This window comes from Mauremys mutica, chromosome 8, assembly GCF_020497125.1.
Source record: "Mauremys mutica isolate MM-2020 ecotype Southern chromosome 8, ASM2049712v1, whole genome shotgun sequence".
In the NCBI taxonomy this organism is placed as follows: Eukaryota; Metazoa; Chordata; order Testudines; family Geoemydidae; genus Mauremys; species Mauremys mutica.
In genome coordinates this window covers 38,283,296-38,308,811 of record NC_059079.1, presented here as the reverse complement: position 1 = coordinate 38,308,811, position 25,516 = coordinate 38,283,296, and the positions used below count along the sequence as shown (strand labels likewise).

At 48.1% G+C, this 25,516-nt stretch overlaps 1 protein-coding gene and 1 non-coding gene across 4 annotated transcripts; both read right to left on the bottom strand.

Annotated features, from left to right (window-relative positions):
• Nucleotides 1–845: 845 nt before the first annotated feature.
• On the bottom strand, nt 846–13,144 carry RTCA (RNA 3'-terminal phosphate cyclase). 3 transcript variants are annotated; one of them, XM_045028760.1, is made up of 11 exons: nt 13,126–13,144; nt 12,126–12,226; nt 9,890–10,033; nt 9,267–9,390; nt 8,266–8,324; nt 6,058–6,199; nt 4,976–5,100; nt 3,813–3,871; nt 3,081–3,175; nt 1,828–1,932; nt 846–1,440 (listed from the first exon to the last, which is right to left on the bottom strand). In XM_045028760.1, exons 3-11 carry the CDS (start codon nt 10,006–10,008, stop codon nt 1,342–1,344), a joined length of 927 nt encoding a protein of 308 aa, XP_044884695.1. In that variant the 5' UTR covers nt 10,009–10,033; nt 12,126–12,226; nt 13,126–13,144; the 3' UTR covers nt 846–1,341. The 3 variants fall into 3 exon arrangements, with proteins under 3 accessions (XP_044884695.1, XP_044884694.1, XP_044884693.1); XM_045028759.1 differs by lacking the exon at nt 13,126–13,144 and adding an exon at nt 12,655–13,040; XM_045028758.1 differs by lacking the exon at nt 13,126–13,144 and adding an exon at nt 12,388–12,408.
• Nucleotides 13,145–25,303: 12,159 nt separating this feature from the next.
• On the bottom strand, nt 25,304–25,376 carry TRNAV-AAC. Its single transcript has one exon. It is a non-coding gene; the product is annotated as a tRNA-Val (tRNA).
• Between the last annotated feature and the right edge of the window lie 140 nt (nt 25,377–25,516).

Sequence of the window (25,516 nt, the reverse complement as noted above, 5' to 3'; positions counted from 1 at the left end):
TGCCTAAATGCAACATTTAGGCCAGGGGTGGGCAAACTATGGGCGGCATCCAGCCCACCAGCTGTTTTAATCCAGTCCTCGAGTTCCTGCCGGGAAGCAGGGAGGGGGCCACTCCACGCAGCTCCTGGAAACAGCAGCATGGCCCTCCTGTGCGAGGGGCAGTCAGGGGGCTCTGCTCTGCACACTGCCCCTGCCCCAAGCGCAGCCCCCATTGGCCGGGAACTGCAGCCAATGGGAGCTGCAGGGGTGGCTCTTGCAGACGAGGCAGCATGTAGAGTCGCCTGGCCGCGCCTCTGCATAGGAGCCGGAAAGGGATATGCCACTGCTTCCGGGAGCCACTTGAGGTAAGCACCACCCAGAACCTGCACCCCTGAGCCTCTCCCCAGGCCCCAACCCCCTGCCCCAGCCCTGATCCCCCTCCTACCCTCCAAACTGCTCAGTCCCAGCCTAGAGCACCCTCCTACACCCAAAGCTCCTCATCTTCACTCCCACTCCAGCTGGAGCCCTCCCCGCTACCAGAGCCTTTCAATGCTGTGTGTAGCTACACCCCACAGAGAGTGTAGATGCAGCCTATCTTTCACTGTGGCATATAGTTACACACACCCTACACGTCGCTGCAAGTGTAGACAAAGTTATAAACAAAGACAGGTTACTGCACAGAAGACTTGTAGAGCTGACCCCTTAACGCAAGAAAGATGATGTACTTTAAAGCAGAGTGTCTACGGTCCTTCCTGGATAACTGAAAAGAAGTTCCAGATGGTGTTTGCAAAAAACTTAACTCACAGCTAATGAATCTACCTCACTTTAACAAACTGCTGGAGAGATCATAAGCAAAAAATATCCAATTAAAGTACACAGAAAATTGCTTTATTTTTTCCATATCATTTCAGCAAAATGACTACAGAAACGAATACTTTAGAGACAAAGGTTGATAGATGAATAGAAATGAACTATTTTGTAATATAAATATGTAAGGGATCCCACACGATAAACCTACATGCTTTAAGGGGAATGGTTGTGTCATTTAAGTAACTTTTAAAAGTTGTAATGATCGTTATCAACTCTGGTACACTCATATCCTTAAAGCTACTCAACTGTAGTTTCAGCTCTCCTGAACACTTGCATTTTATTCCATTTGCTATCTCATCAGTACTCATTTTGCTGTTAACAGCCAAAGGAAGGACAGGAAGTATTCTCAGCATACCACGAAATCACTACATCATCTCTGAATTTAAATCAAACCAATTATTTATGATAAAGTAACTCCTGTTCCCACTGTGTAGCATGTCAACTGAAATGTAGTGCAATACATCAGAGGTATGATTTTTCTTTAAAGAAAAACTACAAGTTTGAGTTTATCATCCCCATTCCTTGGCATTCAATAAAGTAAGCATCTTTAGTGGAATCTTCATCTTCTGATTTTGTCACAGTAAATTTAGCCTGCAACGATGAGGACAATGTATTAGAAAACTTATAATGTAGTTAAACCAGCCCCAGAATATTAGATGTCTAATAATATTATATTTAGTCAAACAGATGTACATGTATATATAATTAATTCCACTGAAAATATTTTTAATTAAAGGTTGTGAAAGCATCTAACCAATGCCAAGGAATTTAAAATTGAACTCTAAACACACAGTTCTTTATTTTCAGGAGTGTTTGCCAGTAATTAGTAAAAACTGCAGTGTTCTGACCACTTGTATCTCAACACCAAACTCATTTCACATACACCACAAAGATTCATGCTCTGGCTTGCTACACACTAAGCCTAAGCCACAAGATGAATGCCCATTGATAGTACTATTCTCCATGCTCTGGACTCACCTTTGTTAGCTGTTCTGCAAAATGTATAGCTGTTTGAGTATGAAGTGTAATTGGTCCACTTTTCACTCTAGATACCCCATTCGCTAATGCCATGAAAATGATCAGCTTAAGAAGAACAAAAATATAATTAGTTTTTAAATCATTACTACAGCTCCATAACACTGCTCCATGAAAGTGTCAAAGCAGCACACAAGTGAACTGAAAGTAAGTAGGTTTGCTTCTTCAATGTATATTATAGAGTGGTAACAGCCATTCTCAAGTTAAGTTTATAATGGTAACGCAGCTGCAATCTTGATTCTAGCCCCCTTGCTAAAATCCACACCAAAAAAAAAAAAAAAAAATCACATCTGACTTCAGATTGCTAGGTTGCACCTGGGGCTGAACAGGACATTGGGAATGAGGTTTCTGAATGATGACACACTCAAAGGAGGTATTCACACATATGTAGTAATTTGACTTGAGTTAGAAACACCAGTCTGGCATGTTGATTGTTGCACCCTGGCCTGGTGCTAAATGTAGTGTAGCTGGAGAAAGCTGAAGGGTTCTTCATTCCCCAGGTCTCCTGCATGGAGCCAGGTAACAAGATGGAGAAGAATGTTCCCTCAGTGTGTTCTCCCTTGCTCTCACCTAATCACCTCCTGAGGCACTTGGGAAGACAGCCCTGCTCTTGCAGACCTTAGATCTGTTGTGTAGGGGGGGATCTAGAGAGAGTGGATGTGGGGAGGTGGGGGAAGGGAATTCCCACAGTCTTCCTCTAGATTTATTGAGGTCTGCAGGAAGAGGAAACGTCAAGTGAGTCGTAGGAGACTAGTTGACACTCCTCCTTGAGCCTCAGGAGCCTTTCCAGGTGTCATAAGTGTTTCCCCATGGGCTTAAGTGGCTTGTTTAAACTTCCTAAAAAGTCCATTTTGGCTTATCGTGCTGGGTTGCTATTTCTACTCATGCTGCGAGGTCCCCTCCATGGAGCCTTCTAACACTTAAGGGGTGGGAACCGGAAAAGGGTATTTACTAGCCCCTCCCCTCTGACTTCAGGATGACTGGGATTTGGGAGACCCCTGAACACCTCCTAAAGTTATGGCTGTAGTGGCTATTTGAATGTAAATCTGTGGCTTGCTGTGGAAATGCAATTTTGACTCTGAAATTCACGACTTTTTTTTTTCCTCTCTTGATGTACATTCAATACACAGTCAAACCCGCTTGCTGTGTACTTGCTGCCTTAACTTCATCTTAAAGTCAGTGTATGGGATTCTTACCTGGTCTTGCAGATAGTCATCCACTGCTCCCCCATGCCTAAGATTTCCAAGCAGCATCTCTGCAGCTTCAATTCCAACCCTGTCAGAATTCTTACCTAGGGAGAGAGTTCAGGAGGATTAAGAAGCTCCAGAACATTTATAATATTCATTCACTGTAGAATGTGAAAACACAGGAAACAGAAGGCAGTTAAGTACACCTTTATTGCCACACTCTCGTCTCAAATGTTCACTTGTCACTTTTGAGTACTGTGATCTATCATCCCACTGGTGCAGCTGTATAAATATGGTACCTGCTTCCTCAGCATTGGGAAGAGTCTAGGCCTCCTTACACTTTGAGAAGCATTAGCCAAACAAGATACCAATTAAATCAAATTCATTCCTACACCTTTAACATATATATTCTGCTTTATATAGTACAGGACAAATCCTACATCAGATGAATTGGGGTGCAGTGTGTATGTTTTAATAATCCAGAAGTCTTCCCAAATCAGTGATCTCTAACAATCCATTAAAATAAGTGGATAAGTTCACAACTTTGTTGATTGATTCACCATGCTGCAGAAAAAACATGGATGTAAAGACATTGTATTTTTTTAAAATGAAAGTTTAAGATTCTATAAAGCAAAACTAAAATCCGTGAATGTCTGTTGCCCCTGGTTACTAACAATATGGATTTAATATCCAGTAGGAAACTAAATGCACAAAACATGATATACTTTACACAACTCTCACCTCTTTTGCCAAGTGATGATCCAGCAAACAGACAACCTGTTGAAGTTTCTGCAACAATACTAAACAGAACAATTAAGTAAATTACCAGATAGCAATTAGGCATTTATCTGCAACCACAGCACACTGGGTTATGATATCAAGATAAGAATAGTTGGTATGATCAGTACTTGAGTCCCAAATCAATTCCTGTTAAAGTCAATGGAAACATACACTTTGACTTCTAGGGCTGACCTCACGAACTGGATGGGAAATGTCCAAGAAAAAATACACAGGTGGGGAAGAGGTTCATTGCTCACTCAGCAGATGGTACTCCTCTGAGTAAGCACCAACTGACAACCCTGATGTAACGCTAGAGGATACCAGGCTGGAAGAGATGTCATGTCGGAAAAGCAGTCACGTGGATAGAAAATACAGAAATTCAGCATGGAAGGTTATATATATTTTATATATATTAAAAAGCTAGAGAAGCCAGATGTAATATCCTCATAGTAAAAAATTACCCACACTGCACATACTGTATATATTTAGGCATAGTTAGTGACCTAACTCGTAACTATATTATAAATGTGTTGTCTTTAAATATGTATGTTAAATGTGGCTTCAATATAGTTTTTCGTATTTCAATACCTTTAAAAAAAAAAGTGATCTGCAAAGGAGATAACATTTGTTCCCTTTTTTGCATCTCTGTGATAGGAAACACGCATGCATTTATGCCAAACACACAAAATGTCTCCTGCTTTTAAATGAGAAATACCAGGTCCTGAGTACTCTGTTTTTGCTAGAGAACTCCATGAATGGCTAGAGAACGACTGAGATTATAACATTAAAAAACTAAAAATCCCTCCCTCTCTCAACTGCTCAAGCTTCAGTCAGATGCTTAAAAACAAAGTTTTAGTTTGTTTTTGTTAACATGTATTTAATTCAAACTCCTGACAAATTCTTAGCAAAAGATTTACACACACCAACCTCTCCTGCCAAAGATGAAATAAAAACATAAATTTCTTGGCTTATTATAAAGTGCCCTAATTACTATTCTTAATACGAAGGAAAGGGGTATTGCTTTCTTTTGTTTACTACCTCTCTCAGTTACAGAAGGACATTACCATATTCTCAACTAATAACACAGTAAAATAAGTAAATAGGAGGTTTGTGTCTTGTCTCACATTATTCCACTTCCAGTTCCAAAGGCTTGATTATCAGGTTCTCGAACAGGCTGAATATTAACGTAAAGATCCCTGATTTCTTTTCTGATGCATCTCACTGCTGCTGATGCCATGTCTTTTGCTAGCTAGCATGGTAAAACAAAAAAGAACCGGGTACAGTAGTTAAAATAAATGTTTGATCTAACATTTTCCCTATATACTTAATCATATATTTGAATAATGTTATTCCAAGCTATAAGGAGACTAGCTTTTAAAATGAATGTATCTCATGTATTATTGTACACTACTACAAACTGTACGATGACATCTAACTTATCCTCCTTCCCCTCAGTGTGCAGTTTTCCTTCAAAGTTTAGATAATATTCAGTCCTGGACCAATGACAGATTTTAAAGCTGTACATAGGAGCTTAAATACCAATAGAAATACAGGATTTCCCCCCATTCTACAAGATAAGGATTTTATATCTAGCCCTGATAAAGCCTGAGATATCCGATCTTAAAAAAATCACAACATTTTATGTACCGGAGAGCTATTTTAGGTCACAGTCACAAGCTCTTTGGGATAGAGATTCTAAATACCTCAGTATTTGGAAAGTTCATAGCACATTTTCATAGGGTCTTAAGATTTCAAGGCCAGAAAGGCCATTAGGTTCATTTAGCCTGACCTCCTGTATAATACAGGACAGACAATTTCAACCAGAGATTTCTGCATCAAAGCCATCACTTCTGGTTGAGAGAAAGCCTATCTTGAATCTCTGCCAAGGGCTTCCGAATGGTTACAACAAGGACAATGTTCTCTCCTACCATTTTGGGTGCTACCATAATCTATATAATAATACTTCATTCTGGAATTCTCTAAATTTGTATTTGTTACAATTTTCCTCTCCTTGGAAGGTCTGTACAGTTGGATTCATTGTACTATGGTTGCCTGGGTTTACAGGTGGAGAACTACAGAAAAAAAATACCAATAAATTTATAGAACTACTTATAAAGATTGCTTAATAGACGAATAATTGTATAATATTTATTTACACTATATAAAATTACATCCCCTTACTTCTAGGAATATTACAGGCACTCACTTTAATGGGCAAGGCTCCAGCAACAAATGCTCTTCCATGTATCTTTGTCACAGTGCCACGTTCAGTTAAGTTTATTGGGCTTAACTGTTTGACTGGTGACATTCGGACTATCACTTCACCACCACCTTGGGGGTAGTAGCCCCTATTAAAAAAGGGTATCAGATATGGTTAAAATGGAAAGAAAAGGGGTGCATGACATTACAAATTAAGTTATTCCTATAAGCAAGAAAACTAAAAATGGATTTAGCATATTTGTTTGCTAGTATGTGTCTTATCCTTAACATGCTATTTTAGACAGATCAAGTGGCTTAGAAATTTGTGATGTGTACCATAGAAATGAACACAAAAAATAAAAACATAGTGTTACACTCAACATGCATAGAATGAACCTAATTAATTGCACAATCTTATTAACAGGGTAGACCAGGGGTCGGCAACCTCTGGCATGTGGCTCGCCAGGGTAAGCACCCTGGCGGGCCGGGCCAGTTTGTTTACCTGCTGCGTTGGCAGGTTCGGCCATCCCAGGACAATAGGGGTAGTGGGAAGCCGCGGCCAGCACATCCCTTGCCCGCGCCACTTCCTGCTGCCCCCATTGGCCTGGGATGGCGAACCGCGGCCAGTGGGAGCCACGATTCACCGAACCTGCCGATGCGGCAGGTAAACATACTGGCCTGGCCCGCCAGGGTGCTTACCCTGGCGAGCCACGTGCCAGAGGTTGCCGACCCCTGGGGTAGATTGATTAAAAACACTGATTTTCATAATTATTTAAATCAGCAAGCAGGAAACCTTGATTTAAATCATCAATTTTAATTTTCCTAAAGAAAGGATGATTCTTATTAGTTGGTATTCATTAAAACAAATTTGGTGCTTCTTTTTGCTAACCAGGAGGACATTTTATCTATTTAAGCATTATACAGCTTAACTTACATTTGTTCAGGTTCTTAATTTTTATATTTTTATTGTGTTAGAAAATGATGAATCATGCAATTCTTATTTACCAGATGAGGACTTATTTTTTTTTTTTACTTGTGATTATTTTGTGTCAAGCTCTATTTGGGTGGAAATTCAAATTCAATTAAAAATGCACAACACACCTTTATTTTTTATTCAATAAAACTACCTTAAACATGGTGAATACATAAACTTCTGATAAACTTTTTTTCTAATAAAACAGGCTTTGCTTTAAAAGTAACTGATTTTATTAAACAAATGAAGCATTATATATTGCTAGTGAGTTGAACTGATTGTTTCTTGTCACCATCTCCTGCAAGATTTTAGAACTAGCAGATCTCATCCTCTTACAGCTAGTTTTTTATTCATAGACTGGAAGAAGAAAATAATCTTTCCTGCTTTTTCAGCTCCCAATTGGTTTCTTAATTTTGAATGAAATAGTAATTGAACTAAACTAGCTGAATAAACTGAAGTGAAGAAAACATTCTCTCTGCACCTGCCGAAGAGGCGCCACAGTTGTCAAAGGCTAATTTAGCACTTTAATGGACTATGATTCCACGTACTTAGCCAGTGCCTTCCACTAGGTCAGTGGTTTGCCTTTAAAACTTGGTAGCGAGCAAATACTACTTAAAATTATGTTTTTGTAGTTAATGTAAATAATCTTAATAAGATTATAATAAATTTGGGCCTTATAGGTTGAATTATTTTTAATTTTAAATAGTTTTTAAAAATAAACCTGCATTTAATTTAAATAAAATCTAATTTAAATTAAAAATCCAATTTTTGATCATCAATTTTTATCCACCCTGCTTATTAGCGTAGTCCATGTTTTATTCCTCTTTTCTCACACCCTACTGTTTCTTGTTCTCATCTGTTGAGCCATGTCTAAGAACAGGCCGTAAGCTCTTTGGGGTAGAGACTATAAGCAGCTAGCACGGTAAGCACTATATAAGAAATTAAAATAATACTTTGCATTTAAAAAACATTGTCATTTAATGTTCTCAAAGCAATTTACAAACATTAATTAAGCCACTCAACAACCATGAGTAGATATATCTTATCCTCTTTTCGAAGGTGGGTAAACTGAAGGCCTTTAGCTAGTCTGATACAACTTCCACTGAAGTCAGAAGAAAAATTTCCTTTGTCTTCAGTGGACAAAATGGGGCTGGAAAGCACTCAAACATAAAGGACTCACATTCCACTTAGAGACCAGCTCTCAGCACAAAGTATTTCAAAAGCCATGACAGTATAACTTACCTCCTTTTTATGTCACAGTCAAAGGTGAAATTGAACTTTTCAATTATTGGTTTAAAGACCTGAGGAGTTTAAAACATACTTTAAAAATGCAGAACTATTTTGCATTTAACACATCCCACCCTACCATTCAATCCCCAGAAAGAAATATATATATACACTGGTCTACAGTGAAGATCTCAAAATACACTATAGAAAATATTCAGTGTCATGAAAAATGAATTAGATCGGGATCTCCACATTTTATTCTGCAGACCATTTTGTAAGAGAGATTCTCTTAAGGACCTGTTCCCCTCCTTCCCTATTAATGCTTAGCATTTCTAGAACAGAGACTTTTAATTCAAATTATCTTTAGCAACTAAAAATAAAAAGAGAAATAGACAAGACAGACTTATTTGTGTTTCAAGGAATTCTGTGAGGCATTTGATGCCCTTTAAACATACAGTATGGAAATATTGTACTATTAATATATCAAACACATTTTTCACTTGTATATTTTAGCATTTAAATAGAAAGGAGGTTATAATATTTTATTTCACATTTGAAACAGCAAAAAAAGAAAAAAATTGCTTTGATTACTCTACAGCAGGGGTCGGCAACCTTTGAGAAGCAGTGTGCCGAGTCTTCATTTGTTCACTCTAATTTAAGGTTTTGCATGCCAATAATACATTTTAACGTTTTTAGAAGATCTCTTTCTATAAGTCTATAATATATAACTAAACTATTGTTGTATCTAAAGTAAATAAGGTTTTTAAAATGTTTAAGAAGCTTCATTTAAAATTAAATTAAAATGCAGAGCCCCCAGGACCGGTGGCCAGGACTCGGGCAGTCTGAGTGGCACTGAAAATCAGCTTGCATGCCGCCTTCGGCACGCGTGCCATAGGTTGCCTACCCCCGCTCTACAATTACTACTGATGATATAAAGCAGCAATAGGAACATACAGAAGTACACAAGTTACTTTTGCACCTGAAAGATTTAATAAGTCAAAGAAGCTGATCCCTACCAACACTGTGTAGTCTATCTGTGGAGCCATCTCAGCATTAGTCCCACCTTTTAAACGAAGTTCTGAAGGGGAAGCAGCGAACAGCACACACGGCATTGCTACCTGCAACAGGAGGCACACGCTCCTAAAATGGAATTGGAAAACACTCACAGGTAATGCAGGCATAATACACTTAAACCAGTAAATATCAGTCAGCAAGTGAAGTTTCAAGAGTATTTTACATACGATATAAATTGGAATATTTCAATTTGAAGGTAATCATTAGTGAAATGACATTAGACATTCCTCTAACATATTTCCCTGCCAAAATCCTAACAAGTAACTTTTTGTCATTGATGTTTCTTTACAAGCCTGAAAATAAAGATTTTTCCCTAAGATTTTTGTTTTATCTTTGATCAATCAAGTTTTGCATACACTCTCATTTGAGGGGGAAGTTAACATGGGTTTCTTGTTTATTTCCCTTGTACATCTACATTACTAGTAGCATGGATTAAGGAGATAGTATCAGTCCTCAGCATGAATTTCCTTGTTTTTTCTAATGTTTGCCATCACCTAAAAACTACTGAAGAACAGTTAGAACTAGTTATTACATCAGTTAATAGTAGGTATTACAACACACATACCCTGCTGTTTTGGTATCCGCTATGTGGGTTCCACCTTTGATCTTCCCAGGAGTGAAGGTTATTTCTGTTGAACCAATTTCTCCACCATCCAGCTGCCCATCACATAAATCTCGAATCATCTCTAGTCCAGATAGATGTTGAGGCCTTCAAGTCATAATACTATATTAAGACATACATCAGACTGCCAACTCACCCACATTACATTACAGAACTATTACATATTTAGTAATAGTGCAACAATTCCAAGCTTCAGCCCAAACCAAAACAGTAGAAATTCAAACCGATTCCCACAGAGTTTCATGGCTACCTGTAAACCACAGGAACCAGAATAGCGTATTGGAATTAGTGGGGATCTTGTTTCTCTTCCATTGGAGCAGGACAGGGTAGAGAGATGGGACTAAGGTGGGGTGCAGCAGGAATCCCCTGCCTTCCCTACAAGAACTTGTTAAAGCTTGAGCCAAAATGCAGTGGGAAAGGTGATGACTCCCCATTCCAGTCCCTATATGGAGCCAGAGAGGAGGATTGGAACAGAATCAGGGGCAGTCACTTGACTCAAGCACATCTTAGAGTCAGGTGCACAGCAGGGTGATCAGAGCTCTCCTGCAATATTTGTCTTGATAGCTCCTGCTGTGCAGACATTCACTCTCCTATTTGTGTGGGTCTTCCACAAAACAAGAGGAGAGAAAAACATTGGGGAAATAAAATAGGAAAACATGGTCAAAACTTTTTTTTTTAAGTGCGCAAGGGTACTCAAAGGCAGGGCAAGTCAACTTCACCAAAATGATTTTGGTGAAGCTGACTAGTTTCAAATTGACACTGTCAACTTAAATATATAAACAATGTGCGGTGTATACAACTGCTAGGGGACCAGTTTCCGTTCACTGTGATTCAAATTAAAATAATGTAATAAGTATAATTAGCTCTGTTGGCTTTTATATGCCATAGCCTTGTAACTGTGACATTGTGATTAGAGTAGTACGTCACAAATCAAAGACAGACAGTAGTTTTTGAAGGGAGCAGAAGAGGCCTACAGACAAGAATGTCAATTACACCTCTACCCCGATATAACATGATCCGCTATAACACAAATTCGGATATAATGCAGTAAAGCAGTGCTCTGGGGGGGCTGGGGGGTGGGGCTGCACACTCCGGCGGATCAAAGCAAGTTTGATATAACATGGTTTCACCTATAATACGGTAAGATTTTTTGGCTCCCGAGGACAGCGTTATATCGGGGTAGAGGTGTACTAAATTGAGTTTCTACAGTGAAAAGAAAGCACATAGCCTCAGACAATCTTTTAAAACCAAATATGGCCTCTTTTTGTTGTTTCAGGTTCTGTTTCTAAAATTATTGCCAAGTGTCCTAAGCAAAACTACATGGTACTGACACCAGCCACATAAAAAGTAATTAACCATCAGCTCCTTAAACAGTCTAGGTAAAAACATTCTGATCTTTGTGCCTTGGTATGGGGAGACTCATTATTTGGGGACGTTGTTTATAGACATGTTTGCAGTCTCCCTTGCTAGGGATGGAATATTTTGCAGTGTTTCAGCAAGACATTTTACAATTTTGATCATATTTGAAATCTCATATTGTCATATTATGTTTTTATAACAAGGTGTAACTGATGGGATCTCTTATGGGAAGGGGAATCAGGCAGCCAGACCCAAGTGGAGGGTCATGGGGACAGAAGCCCTCCTAGGTGAAACAAATTCAAATATTCTTTTGCCATGACAAACTATATAGATGATGCCAAAAGTGTACACCAGAAGCTAATATATTTACATGAAGCACATGAACAGGTTAGGACTTCAGAGTTTCTGGAGTTCAATCTTGGATCCTTTCCTGACACAATAGCCTTTTGCTAAAAATCTCTTACTATTGCAGCAGCCTTAGTGTAGCTGCAGTGAAGAAGAATACTATTATCTGGTGGCATTTTTATTATTATTGTGCCCTCAAAAGCTTGATATAGGTAGGGTTAGGCAATGTGGTGGTAAAAAAATACCCATGCCCCAACTTACACTAGCACTGCCACCACTGCTACCTCTGCTGGAGTTGCATTAGTGTCACAACAACACAGAAGGACTTTGAGCAAAGGATCAGTGTAGTCACAGCCAATGCCAGGTGTGTTGAGTGGGATGCTCGCCTGAAACCCCTCACAACTTTAGGCATGTTTTTCCCTCAACACATTTTAATGGAAAGTCTCCCAGTTCTGGGTCACTGGGGGAAGCTTACCTGAGGCCAGGCTGGCTCCTCCCAGCTCGGATCCTCCGCACTCGCAGGGGAAGCCCCAGCAGGCAGCTCAAGGCTGTGGAGACTCGCAAAATCTGGCCACCCTGCAAGGGGGAGTCAGGTGGTCAGCTGCCCCACGGAGCACTGGGCAGGGATGGCTAGGCTAGGGCCCGGGGTCTACCTCCACCCCGCTCCTCCAAGCCCCTAAAACGGGCTAACCACACCCCTTTCCCATCAAGGCCCTAAAGCCAATCCCCTTCTCCACCTCCATCCCCAGCCAGGGACGGGAGCCGGGACGGGAGCCAAGCCAGGATCCACCCCCCCAGCACACACTGAATCCCCAAGGCGCAGCCCGGCTGTTTCGGGAGCCCGCTAGGACCACCCCCCACAGCCCGGGGCCCAGCCGGCCACCCATGCGCTCTCCCCTCCTTCCGCGGGAGCCCGGCCCGCCCCGGAGCCGCCGGCAGCCCAGCTCTGTGCTGTCCCACCAGGAAGGCCGGGCCGATCCATAGGGCCCGCTCCTTGTACTCACCCCCTCCATGACCCCGCCATCTATCTCCACCCTGTCCCCGTCCATGGGCAACAGGCAGCCGCGGCGCCTCCCCGGGGAAGAGCGGCCGAGACGATGGGGAGTCGGCTGGGCTCCGCAGACAGCGAGGCCCCGGCGGAACAGGCTCCCTAGGCCGGGCACAGTGCAGGGAGGGAGCTGGAGCCGGTAACACGTGGCTGGGGAGAGTCAGGGCGCAGCAGCCGGGCTCTGAGCTAGCGGCGGAGGCTGCAGCCAGCGCTGAAATGCCACTGGCTGCCTGGCAGCTGCAGAGTAAGCGGGGCCCCCTCCCGACTGCGCACCAGCAGTGTCTGGTACCTTACAAAGCCCGGCCACCAGGAGCTGCCCCACGGCTCTTTTCCTTGTTTTTCCTGCTTCCTTCCTACCAGCCCCCCACTGCTCCAGCCCCTTCCTGGCTCCTTCAAGCCCAACCCAGGCTGCAGCTGCCGCACTCACCGGGCCAGGGACTGTCTGAGGTGGGAACTAGCCCCATCTCTGCTCCTCCTCCTGCCCCTGTGTGTCCCAGAGCCGCTGCAGGGACTGACCCGCACCCAGGCTCTCGCTCCTATTAGCGCTCACAGGGGCCAATCCAGCTACGGGAGAGTGAGCGCCCCTGGGAGCAGGGAAGTGACCACATCTCCCTGCCAGAGGGTGGAGGAGGAGGAGGAAGAAAGGGAAAGAGGAGAGACTGAAAGGGGATAAGGAGAAATAAGTGGGGAAAGCAGCACGTCACTAAGGCTAAATGACTATAGACACCACTCAGCTAAGGGTTAAACAACACAGTGATAAAGTTCAGGTCAAATCAGGAAATCAATGAGTTAACAAGGATATTGCGCTGGAATCAAGTCGTCAATTTAGTCCAACCATCAGATTAATACAGTAGAAAAACCAACCCCTATAAATCCTAAAAGAGCAACCCAAGAAGGCAGGTGCACATTTAGTGATGCCAAAACCCCAATCAGAGATTTTGACCCAGGCAGTGCAACCCAGATTTACCCAGCTGAATATTTCAATGCTGAAACCAAATCATTGCTGACATTTAGCCCACAACCTCAAAGCTAATTACAGTTTTCTCCTTAGATTTCACTATTCTGTAGCTAATACTTCTCCTCGCCCTCTCGGCCCAGAACACATACAGACCTTAGAGAGACATTAGTAAAAAGTTCAAACAGCTCTCGCTGAACAATACGTATCTGACCGCTCAAGTCCTTCCACTGCTTGCGCAGGTGAGGAGCATTCGTTCAGTGATTCTATAGGGCAGGGTTTTAAGGCTATTAAGATTTGGGGAACTATTCTTCCTAACATCTTCCCGTTGTAGATTTCAGAGGTGTTCACACACTGACACCCACTGAGCGACATCGTTACACTCCAATCTAATAGAAAGGCTGGGAGGTCTCCAAGTTCATAAAAAGAAAGACAAAAAATAGAAAAGGGAACAAAGAGTTTCTAAGATAATAAGGGGTTGGATCTCTGCACCTCTCGGGCTTTGGATTCACCCAGAGTAGGAACTGTAGCTGCAGTTTAGGAACCAGGTAATGGCATAGATTTCCTCTCTCTCAGGAGCAGGGAGTGACCTATGTCTCATTCTCTCTGTCTCCCATCAGGTGATGGGACCGTGAGTGAGAATGAGGAGGGGAAACCCCAGCAGGAAGATGCTGAGGAATTAGAACCACCTGTGCTCTATTTTCACACTTTCTAACCTTTCAAAGAAGCAGGAGGCAGAGAGGTGAAGGAATCAGCTGTTTTTCTCTCTGTGCTTCATCTAACTTTGGATCCAAATGGTAAAAGACAGTTGTTCCCAATTTAATCATGGCGTCCTTCAGGAGGGTGACCAATGTCACTTAACTAGGGAGCCGGGTTCTAAAAATAGTTTACCTGGGCCACAGGTCACCATAGCTTCCATCTCAGGGGTGAAAATCAACCACTAGTACCTGCAATTTCTACCTGAGCTCTTGTCAAATCTTTGACCTTCCTTGGAGTAATTTGACACTTCTCTGGTGTAGAATTCTTCACCAACCACACAACAGATCAGTAGCGACAGTGAGGCACAACTCCCTCAACTATGCCCTTTTATTTCTTTAATCTGGTGGCACAGATTTAAATTAGGGACTAAATTCAGGTGCGGCTTAGAGTCCCTGTAAGACACCAAATGTCAGGTCTCTATTAAACATAGGTATCTTTTTGCAGCTATATCACATTCAACACGGATTTCATTTTCTACACATTTGCAGCATCTCCCATGGGTGAGCTGAACAGAAGTGTCACTTCCATTTTTCCCATCTCTACCTAGCTAGGGATTGCATTTCCCAAACAATAGGCAACATGCAGCTGATTAGGAAGGAGATATCTTCAGGAGCGACCACCTGCAGCGCCTGGGCCACAACGGCTTTGGGAGCCCAATGCATGGGTACTTTTCTTATGTACAATTCATTTACTAGGGTATAAATCTTCCTAGCCCCTTAGAAAAAATACTGACCTAACCAATTGAACAACAGGGGGGATTGGGATGGTGATGGGGAATAAGGGAATCCCTCTGACTTACACTGTCTTCTTCTGTTGTTACAGAGGGTGAAATGATGTTTTCCCCTATCCCTGCCCTGTTCCTGCTCTTTGTTATAGTTCAATATATTTTAAGTGAGGAAAATGGTAGGAAAAATATCTGCTCTTCAGCACAACGTGAAGCAACATCAGAGCAACTGAGAATGAAACAATTTGTTCCCCAAAGGAGAACTCGATGACTAACAATTGCTGTGTACTGGGGGAACAGTATAACCGTGATGCTCAGGGTTTGTTTAGACTAGGGAAAGTGATGGAGTTTAGGTCAGGTCAAGGGGGAAGCTAATGCCAACCCCTGCACCTGGGCTGCATCTGCTCTACAACTGTAATTGTCTTTTTACCCCAAGATCACTAACTCGAGCAGCCAACGCCATGTGCAGCCCTAGTGGATGTCAGGCACAGGTAGTTTTTGCCTCAGTGTAGCTTGTTGGGAATCAAACCTCTCTCCCACCTGGAGCTGATGGAGTTTGGCTGTTCTCAGTGGGAGCAGATGACAGAACAAGGAGCAATGGTCTCAAGTTGCAGTGGGAGCCATCTAGGTTGGATATTAGGAAACTAATTTTGCTAAGGTGGTGATAAAGCACTGGAATGGGTTACTTAGGGAGGTGGTGGAATCTCCATCCTGAGGGGAGGGCAATATATGCTAAAAAATTTATCCAAAACACAGGGCGCAGCCTGTAAAATAAATCCCAAAATCCAATTAACATCACATTTCTCAGCAGGAGTCCCAAATTTCTTCCTGCCAGTGTACAATTCTTTGTTTCTTCACCAGGGTCAGTTCTCAATGTCTTTTTAGTCAGGAATTTCTGGACTTTGGCAATATCAACAACATAAGTGTTTTTTCTTCTTTTCCACCACCGTCATGGTTCAACTTTTACGGGGGAAATTATCAAAACACACACAAAAAAAATTCCAATAACACAATGGAGCTAAAAAAAAAATTAAATAAGCCAATCATCAGTAGGAAAATTCTCCTGATGTGAAGGGGTCTTTTGCAGTAAGAATCATGGGTCCAGGCAAAGCAAAATTTTATCTCAATTAATAAATCATTCAGGGAGGATCAAACAGAAAAAATCCTAGCATAGCAAACAAGCAACTATCCTCCAGGGGCCCAGGTTGTGTACATCTTGTTGCTCTTTCAGTCATTCCATCCACCATTGCAGCAGACATCTCTGATACTGACACAATTGCAGGTTCTTCACTCCTACTATGTGCAGCCTCAAATCCCAAATGAGCAGTGGTAATATCTTGGACTAGTTCAGGAAATAATTTTTCAGGCACTGCTTCTAAAGGCTTCAAAGTGTCAGCTGAGGTTCCCATAGGCGTTACAGTTCCTGCAATAATTCAATCGCTGCAGCTGTGACAGGCACAAATGCTTTTTGAGCCTCAGAGCTTTCAATACTAAAAATGGGTGAGCCAGTATCTGCCAGCTGCACAGCTAAAATCTCTTGCTGATTGTCATTTGAACTTGTCGCAGTCAGTAGAAATGTTTGTTTTGCTTCCATAGGCTCCTCTTCGTCTCCCTTTCCACACACAGGCAGTTCTTGAGGACATATGTCGCTCTGTAGAGGGGCCCCATTTACAACTGCCCCTGGGCATTCTGATACTAGGTTAGATGGCTCATCTCCTACATCATTCTGCATGGGGGCCTCAGCTGCAACCACTTCAGTGTGCTCTGATTCCAAGGTAAACACAGTATCTTCTACCTCTGTCTTCACAGGTGTCTCAGTTACCCCACTCTGCATTGCATCCATAGGGAAGGGGTCTCCAACCGGCAACACAGAAGGCATTCCGGGCGTTGGGCGGCAGAGCTCAGAAAGGGCCGCCTGCACTTCTGCCTCGGCCGCGAGAGTTTCTACTATCTCCTTCGCCTTATGCCATACTGGACTCAGGGAGAAGGCCTCCTTATCGCCCTGAGCCACCGACTTCCAAAGCTCAGAGCCTAGTCGCTCCCAAACAGTTTTATCAAATATTGTACTTGATTGAACAGAAAGTCCCCTTCTCCATCCCCACCGCAGCAGACGGGATAACGTATCAGAGGGGAGCTTCTCTCCCTGCCGCTCCGCGATGCGTATCAGATATCCATGCACCGTCCTTTCTTCCGCTGATACAGCGGTTCCCATGGTAGCTGCTCACCTCTGGGCTGGGGTGTGCCTCCCTTTTCAGACGCCCTGCGGCTTGCCGCTCGACACTGAGCTCAGGTGCGCCCCTCTTTTCGGGCGTCCTGCGGCTCCTAGCCGCTCAACACTGAACTCAGGTGCGCCCTTCCTTTCGGACGCCCTGCGGCCGCCGCTCGACACTGAGCTCAGGTGCGCCCTTCTTTTCAGACGCCCTGCGGCCGCCGCTCGACACTGAGCTCAGGTGCGCCCTTCTTTTCGGACGCCCTGCGGCCGCCGCTCGACACTGAGCTCAGGTGCGCCCTTCCTTTCGGACGCCCTGCGGCCGCCGCTCGACACTGAGCTCAGGTGCGCCCTTCTTTTCGGACGCCCTGCGGCTCCTAGCCGCTCAACACTGAGACTCAGGTGCGCCTCCTTTTCTTCTTTTCAGTTCAGGCCACCAACACTATCCTCATTCAATCACGTCGGGGTCACCATTTGTTGCGTCGCAGGAGAGCATGGACAGAGTCTGACAACCCATGTGATCATAAGCAGAGAGTACTTTATTCATTTCCAGCATGCTCTTATATACAATTATATCAAGCAATCAAGCAGTTGCTAATTGGTTAATAAAATACACACAAGCACAGCTGAAACTTCCTTGGATAATTGCCATTCCATGCAACCTTTTGATTTATTATTCTGTTTACTGCCTACTGGCGGATGAGAGCTAATCAAGGTCAGCTTCTCATCACAGCTCACAGCAAACTAGCCCGTCCTTGAATCCCACAGAGATCCTCCCATGGACAGGTGATAATCATTCCCTTGTCTCTGTTGGGTATTCCATTGATGTAGGTTGGTCCCAGCCTGTCCTTAATGACCCATTCATATCACTCCATAACAGCTACGTGACAAAACACCTCATGTCTCCTGCTTTTTAGAATCATGGCAATACCAACCACAGAGGGAAACTATGATGTGTATTGGCATCATACAAGTATCACCAAAATTCCCACCTCTCTCTCACACACACTGCTCACAGCCCTTGGAGAGAAAGCAACGCACAGGAGCTGGACGTTAGTCCAGTGAACACAGTGGAGGACAAGCTGCAATCCTCAAACCCTGGTGAAAAAGGAGAGGCAAGCGCGTGCCCGGGATGGCAAGCCGTGGGGGCCGCCCGGATGGTCTCTGTGAGGGGGGCAGTCAGGCAGCCTTCGGCGACTTGCCTGCGGGAGGGCCGCCGGTCCAGCGGATTCAGCAGCGGGTACGTTATGTGGATTGATCCCTGCCTATGATTTCAGTTATAACTGCCTCTATGAAATCAAGTGTCTGTGTGTTTCACCAGATTTCATCTTCTCCATTAACTTTGCGTAGCCATGTACAAGGGGGAGCTGTACCCCCAACACGTCATCTTATCGGTGTAAAAACTGTACAGGCTACGTCACCACCCTGTGACATCCTCAACAAAGTGCCCATTTGTGCCTGGGTAGGGGCCCTGCTCTGGGAGGGAGGATGCAGCAAGGACTCAGGGTCGGTGGCCGGGGTCTCTGTGCTCAGAGATGGGGAGGTTATGTGGGGAGGGGGGTAATGAGCGGGAGAGGGAGGTCAAGAGTTAAAATAATAATATTTGGGGAAAACATGTATATAAGTGAAACAGAACAGAAATAAAACTGGAGTGTGGGTTCTAAAGCAACAAGGCTTGGGTAGGGATTCGAGGTTAAAGCTCTGGGATCCCCCAGCGCTCTAGATCCCCAAACCTCTCCTCCCTCCCACTGACCCACCCAGCCCACTTCCTGGGTGCCCTTCCTCCACACTCCCCTCCCCTTCTTCCCATTACTCTCAGCCGGCATCACCTCCCGGCACCTTGGGAGCTTCTTGTGTTCCCTCCTCGTCTCTCACAACCTCCTCCGTCCCTGCTGCTTCTTAGCTCTAACCCTGCACATGCCCTCCCCATGTCCTGGCACCCCAGAATTAGCTACTCCTCCCCTCCCATGGCTCTCTTATCCCTTCACCCATGGGGTCATGAATGGCAACATTATACACTCTTCTGTCAAACCAGGAGCTCATCTGACTGTCACACAAGCCACGCATCGGTCACACACCTCTTTACTCAATTTAGAATTCTACAGGAGGTATATTTTCCTCTTAAAATGAGGAAAAGGCATGAAAGCGACAGTTATTAATGTAGCCAATAAGGACACATTAAATGCAATTTCAAAATGACTGATGACAAATGTCTAAAAATTATTCTAGTGGGTGGGAGATGAGGCAAAAAAGTGGGGGCAAGGAAACTTGTCAAAACTTGTATGAATAAAGGTATAAAGTTATTACTGCTCAGGTTCTTTAGAGACCCCACAGCTTGTAATGACCAAGGTAACAGAACTCCTTACCCAGGGAGGTCACGTTCTCATAGTTCTCCTGCATGACATCCCAGTAGAGGGCTCTCTGAGTGGGGTCCAGCAGAGCCCCCTCTCCCCTGGTGAAATGCACAGCCACCTCCTCGAAGGTCACCGGCCCCTGAAAGAGCAAGAGTCCAACACTCAGGACCTGCTGCCCCACTCACAGCCCCACACTCATGGGGGAGAGGAGCCAATCAAATGGGAGCTCTGGGTGGCTCACAGTCAGAGTCCCACCTCCACACCACTCAGAGCAGCCAGGAAACACCAGGGGGAGGGGACGAAGCGAGAGCCCCTTGTCTCTCCCAGCAGATCCATCCCCCCCTACTAGCCACAGACGGGCACAGGAGATGGAGGCCCTGGCAGGTGCAGGGAGAGCTCGCTGGCAGGGAGCCCAGCGCTGTTCCCATTGTGAAGAGCTGGACGGGGCCAGACTCAGTGGGGGGCAGACGACATGACGGTCCAGGGGGGCCTTGCTGAGGGGGTTCCTCCAGCAGGGGTGTCCTGTCCCTCCTCCCCCCACTTCTCTTCAGCTGTCTGCCCCTGCAGCTCTTCCTGCAGCCCTGCCCCCCCCACTTGGAGCTGCCCCCGGCCAAGCTGCTCCCAGGAGCCTCCTGTGCTGTGCAGGGGGGAGGGCGGGTTGCTGATGTCGGGGAGGCCCCACCCTCCTGCCTCTGTGCCCAGTCTCTGCTGAGCTCCCCCAGCCAGCACCTACTAACCCCCACCCACGCTGAGGGGAGTGACACAGGACAGCAAATTCCCACCTATCCAAGGACAAATTGGTGCAGATAAACAGGCTGGGTTCACATCCCAAAGCTGAGGAGAATTTAAGAATTACAGAGAAAATAGGGCAAAATAAGAGACTAGAGAGTCAATAATTTTAGGGAAAACGAGGGAATCTCCTTGGATTTTCTAGCCATATGTGGGGAGGGGAGAGAGAAGGGGAAGAACCAGAGAGAATTCTTCTCAGGTTATGAGACGGAAAGAAATGGCACAAACAGGGAAAGGATGCAAGTGGCTCCCCCCCCGTGGCCATAGGCCTGTGCAGCACATTTCATTAGGGTGTGCACCCAGGGAGCCCCCCCTAGCCCCACCCCATCCACTGCCTCCCACTTCCTGCCCCCCTCAGAACCCCCAACCCCCCCTGCTCCTTGTCCCCTGACTGCCCCCTCCTGAACCCCCCCCCACTGTAACTGCCTCCCTAGGACCCTACCTGTCGTCCTGACCCTTATCCACACCCCCACCCCCAGACAGACCCCCGGGACTCCCACGCCCCATCCAACTGCTCCTCGCCCCTTACAGGACCCCCAGAACTCCCGACCCATCCAACTCCCTCTGCTGCCTGCCTGCCCCGACCCTGCTCCACCCCCCGAACCCTCAACCCATCCAACCCCCCTGCTCCTTGTTCCCTGACCGCCCCCTCCACAGGCCTCCCCAACCGCTAATCACCCCCCCCAACTATCCAACCCCCCTCCCCACCTCCTGGCAGCTCTGTCTAGTGGCTGCTCCCACCCACACACTCAAAGTGGCAGAGGAGGTTCCCTCTCCTTCAGGGGGAAGGTTGCCTAGTGGTTAGGCCACAGGACTCAGGCTCAGGTGTTCTGGGTTTGAGTCTCTGCTCTGCCACAGACTCCCTGTTTAGCCTTGGGAAAGTCACTTCACCTCATTGTGCCCTAGATCCCATCTGCCCAATGGGGCCAACACTGACCTGCCTCCTGGGCTAAATCCATCCATGGCTGGGTGATGGGGGGGAATGGAGATACCAACATGGGGAAATTTGGGCTGAATTTCTGCACAGCCGGAGAGCGGGAGCCAGCTCCACAGGGGGGATGGGAGCGAGAGGGGCTCAGGCCAGCTCCACACAGAGGGGGGTCAGGGCTTGGGCCCTGCAACTTTTGCCACTAAGGTGGCTGGGGCTCCCGAGCCGGGGACTTCAGCCCCACATCTTCTGCCAGGGTCCGGGGTTCTCCTCCCTGCCCCAGGGTGGCTCCTCTCCCACTCCATCCCCCGCCCAGGGCAGCTCCTGCTGGGGTCTGGGCTTCTCCTCCCCCCACCCTCCCCCTGCCCCAGCCCAACTGGGCTCCCCGGGGCACCCGCTGCTGTTGTGGCCGGAGCCGAGCCTGGCGGGCAGGGAGCAGCGATTCACACGGGGGCCCTGGCAGAGACACCAGCCCGAGCGGGGCGGGGCAGCCCCAGGGGAGCGGGCGGGGGGGTCTGCTGCTGCTGGGCCCCCCCACCGACCCCTGGGGCTGTTTCGGGGGGTCTCACTCACTCCCCCAGGAGCGGGGGGGAGCAGCAGAGTGGAGCCTGCCCAGCAAACAGCTGATCGCAGCTGCGCCCAGGCCGCCCCTGGGGAAAAGCTCAGCGGAGGAGGCTCCACAAGCTGCCGGCAGCGGGTCATTCCCGGGGGGGCCGAGCACCCGCCTGCAGCCGCCGCAGCCACCCCCCTCCCCCCGGAGCCCCCACGGGGGGGGAGCAGCCTCCCCAGCCGGGGCTCAGGGCATTGGGGTGCCGGGCTCCCCCTCTGCGCACGCCTGGGCCCGGGACACTCACACACACACTCTGCCCCGGGGCTCCCCTGGTGCCCAGAGACCGATCAACCCCCCGCCTGCCCCCCGCCCTTCCCCGCCTGCAGCTCCGGCCTCTCCCCTCCCGCCCCGCCAGCCGCACCCCGGGGAGCACCGGGCCCCAGGCTCTGTCCCCACCTGGAGCCCAGCGGGGCCGGGGGCAGCTCCTGCTGCAGCTGAGAACAGCGGCTCCGCTCCGGCCCGGGCGGCTCCAGCGCTGCTGGCAGCACGTGGCCACCAGGGAGCAGCTGCTGAGCCCGGGCTCCTGCGTCACAATGTGCCAGAGCCCCGCCCCCAGGAGCTGCCCCGCCCCCGGACTGTGTCAGAGCCCCGCCCCCAGGAGCTGCCCCGCCCCCGGGCTGTGCCAGAGCCCCGCCCCCAGGAGCTGCCCCGCCCCCGGGCTGTGCCAGAACCCCGCCCCCAGGAGCTGCCCCGCCCCCGGGCTGTGCCAGAGCCCCCCCCCCAGGAGCTGCCCCGCCCCCGGGCTGTGCCAGAGCCCCCCCCCCAGGAGCTGCCCCGCCCCTGGGCTGTGCCAGAGCCCCGCCCCCAGGAGCTGCCCCGCCCCCGGACTGTGCCAGAGCCCCGCCCCTAGGAGCTGCCCCGCCCCCGGCCTGAGCTAAAGCCCCGCCCCCAGGAGCTGCCCCATCCCCTGGCTGTGCCAGAGCCCCGCCCCCAGGAGCTGCCCCGCCCCCGGGCTGTGCCAGAGTCCCGCCCCCAGGAGCTGCCCCGCCCCCAGGCTGTGCCAGAGCCCCGCCCCCAGGAGCTGCCCCGCCCCCGGGCTGTGCCAGAGCCCCGCCTCCAGGAGCTGCCCCGCCCCCGGACTGTGCCAGAGCCCCGCCCCTAGGAGATGCCCCGCCCCCGGGCTGTGCCAGAGCCCCACCCCCAGGAGCTGCCCCGCCCCTGGGCTGTACCAGAGCTCCGCCCCCAGGAGCTGCCCCGCCCCCGGGCTGTGCCAGAGCCCCGCCCCCAGGAGCTGCCCCGCCCCCGGGCTGTGCCAGAGCCCCGCCCCCAGGAGCTGCCCCGCCCCCGGGCTGTGCCAGAGCCCCGCCCCCAGGAGCTGCCCCGCCCCCGGGCTGTGCCAGAGCCCCGCCCCCAGGAGCTGCCCCGCCCCTGGGCTGTGCCACAGCCCCGCCCCCAGGAGCTACCCCGCCCCCGGGCTGTGCCAGAGCCCCGCCCCCAGGAGCTGCCCCCCCCTGGGATTTGTTCTCCTGTTTCCTTCTTCCCAGCACCTGCCGCTCCCTTCCTGTGTCTGCAAACACCCCCCCGGGAGGGCTGCAGCGCTCGCTGGGTCTGTCTCCAGTGGCTGAAGTTGCCTCCATCTCTAATCACCTGGGGTGGAGGGAACGAAGGGAGGAGATGGGCCCAGGGTGTGAAAGCAGAATTAGGGGGCAGGGAAAGAAGGACTGTTTGGAAAGGTGGAAAGGAAAGGCTCCTGGGTGATCCAGATGGAGTCAGAAGCCGTTGGGCAGCAGAGGCTCAGATAAATGGAGGGGAACCCCCGGGGTGTCCCAGTGTTGGCCAGGGTGTGTACAGCACCTAGCACAATATGGGGTCCCGATCTCATTCATGGTCTGTGCAGCACCTGGGAGCCCTGATGTCTCTTTCCTCATCACAGGCACTGGGAATGGAGTGAGGGAAACCTCAGCACCTGAAGGGTTAATGCAGCCCTGTGTGCAACCCCTGCTAGGGTGACCAGACAGCAAATGTGAAAAATCGGGACAGGGAGTGGGGGTAATAGGAGCCTATATAAAAAGGCCCAAAAATTGGGACATCCGGTCACGCTAGTCCCTGCTGCGCTCACGAGGGGTTGGCTTAGAGAGTTGTAGTAATAACAGCAGCAAAGAGTCCTGTGGCACCTTATAGACTAACAGACGTATTGGAGCAGGAGCTTTCGTGGGTGAATCCCCACTTCGTCAGCTGCACCAATAGTCCCATATGGTCTAGTGGTCAGGATTCCTGGTTTTCATCCATGGGACCTGGGTTCAACTTCTGGTGTGGGAACAGTGCAGAGCTTTTGCCCAGAGGGGAGACAGGAAATGAAAGAAACAGGAAGGGATCCTGCCAGCAGGGGAGTTAGACAGCGTGGGGAGGGGATCCCAGAAGTGGGGGTGGGGGGCAGAGGTCTGAGCGGAGACCAGGGAAGGATCCCAGCAGTGTGGGAAGTTGAGAGCACAGGCCTGGCATGGGGACCTGGAAGAGTGAATGTGTCCCTCTAAACCCATCAACTGCAGACTAGGCAGGACTGGAAGAATTACATATTTGTTGGTAATTGTCAATTTCTGTGTAAACGCACAACCCAATGGCAAAATATTTCCATCCATAATTATCAAAATTGGCAGATGGGCAAAGTAAGAAACATGCTGCTTGAGAACTTACCCTGTTGTAGGAGCAGCAGTGATCTGTGTGCTCCATATAACCTGTATGCCCAAAAGGTCTGTTACACTCCCCCCACCCCCCGCCCCATCTCCTCTCCCTCTCTGAATGCCTGTGAAGTGGCTTTCCCCCTCCCCTCCCCTCCTGCAATGCTTGTGGGATGAATGAGCTGGTTGAACAGCTGGTTGAAGATCAGAAGAGCTCCTAGATAGACAAGGTGTCTGGGACTCTCATTAGGCAGCATTGTGAAAGCACAGCTGAGCACAGGGCCCCTTCCCCTTTTAAAGACCTGAACCTCATGGCCTGCGACTAGAGATGACTTGGCTGCATCCGGTGGGTCACACTCCACCTCAGCCAGTGTCCATGGAGGGTCCATGCTCTGGGTGTGTGAGTGCTGCCTAATGAGAGTCCAGACATCTTGGTACCTGGAAGCTCTTCTGATCTTCAGCCAGCCCCTTCATCCCACAAGCATTGCAGGAGGGAGGGGGAGGGGGAGGGGGAAAGCCACTTCACAGGCATTCAGAGAGGGAGAGGAGACAAAAGCGAGGGGGAGGGGAAGTATAACAGACCTTTTGAGCATAGAAATCACTGCTGTTCCTACAACAGCAGGGACAGGCCACTAGGAGCTGAGAAAAGGAAGCAAGCCTGTTTCTGCCTGGCTTTGAACCAGGGACCTTTTGCGTGTTAGGCAAACGTGATAACCACTACACTACAGAAACTCTGTCACAGGGCTGTGCCCTTCCCTTCATAAGAACATAAGAATGGCCATACTGGGTCAGACCAAAGGTCCATCCAACCCCATATCCTATCTGCCAACAATAACCAATGCCAGGTGCCCAAGAGGGAGTGAACCTAACCG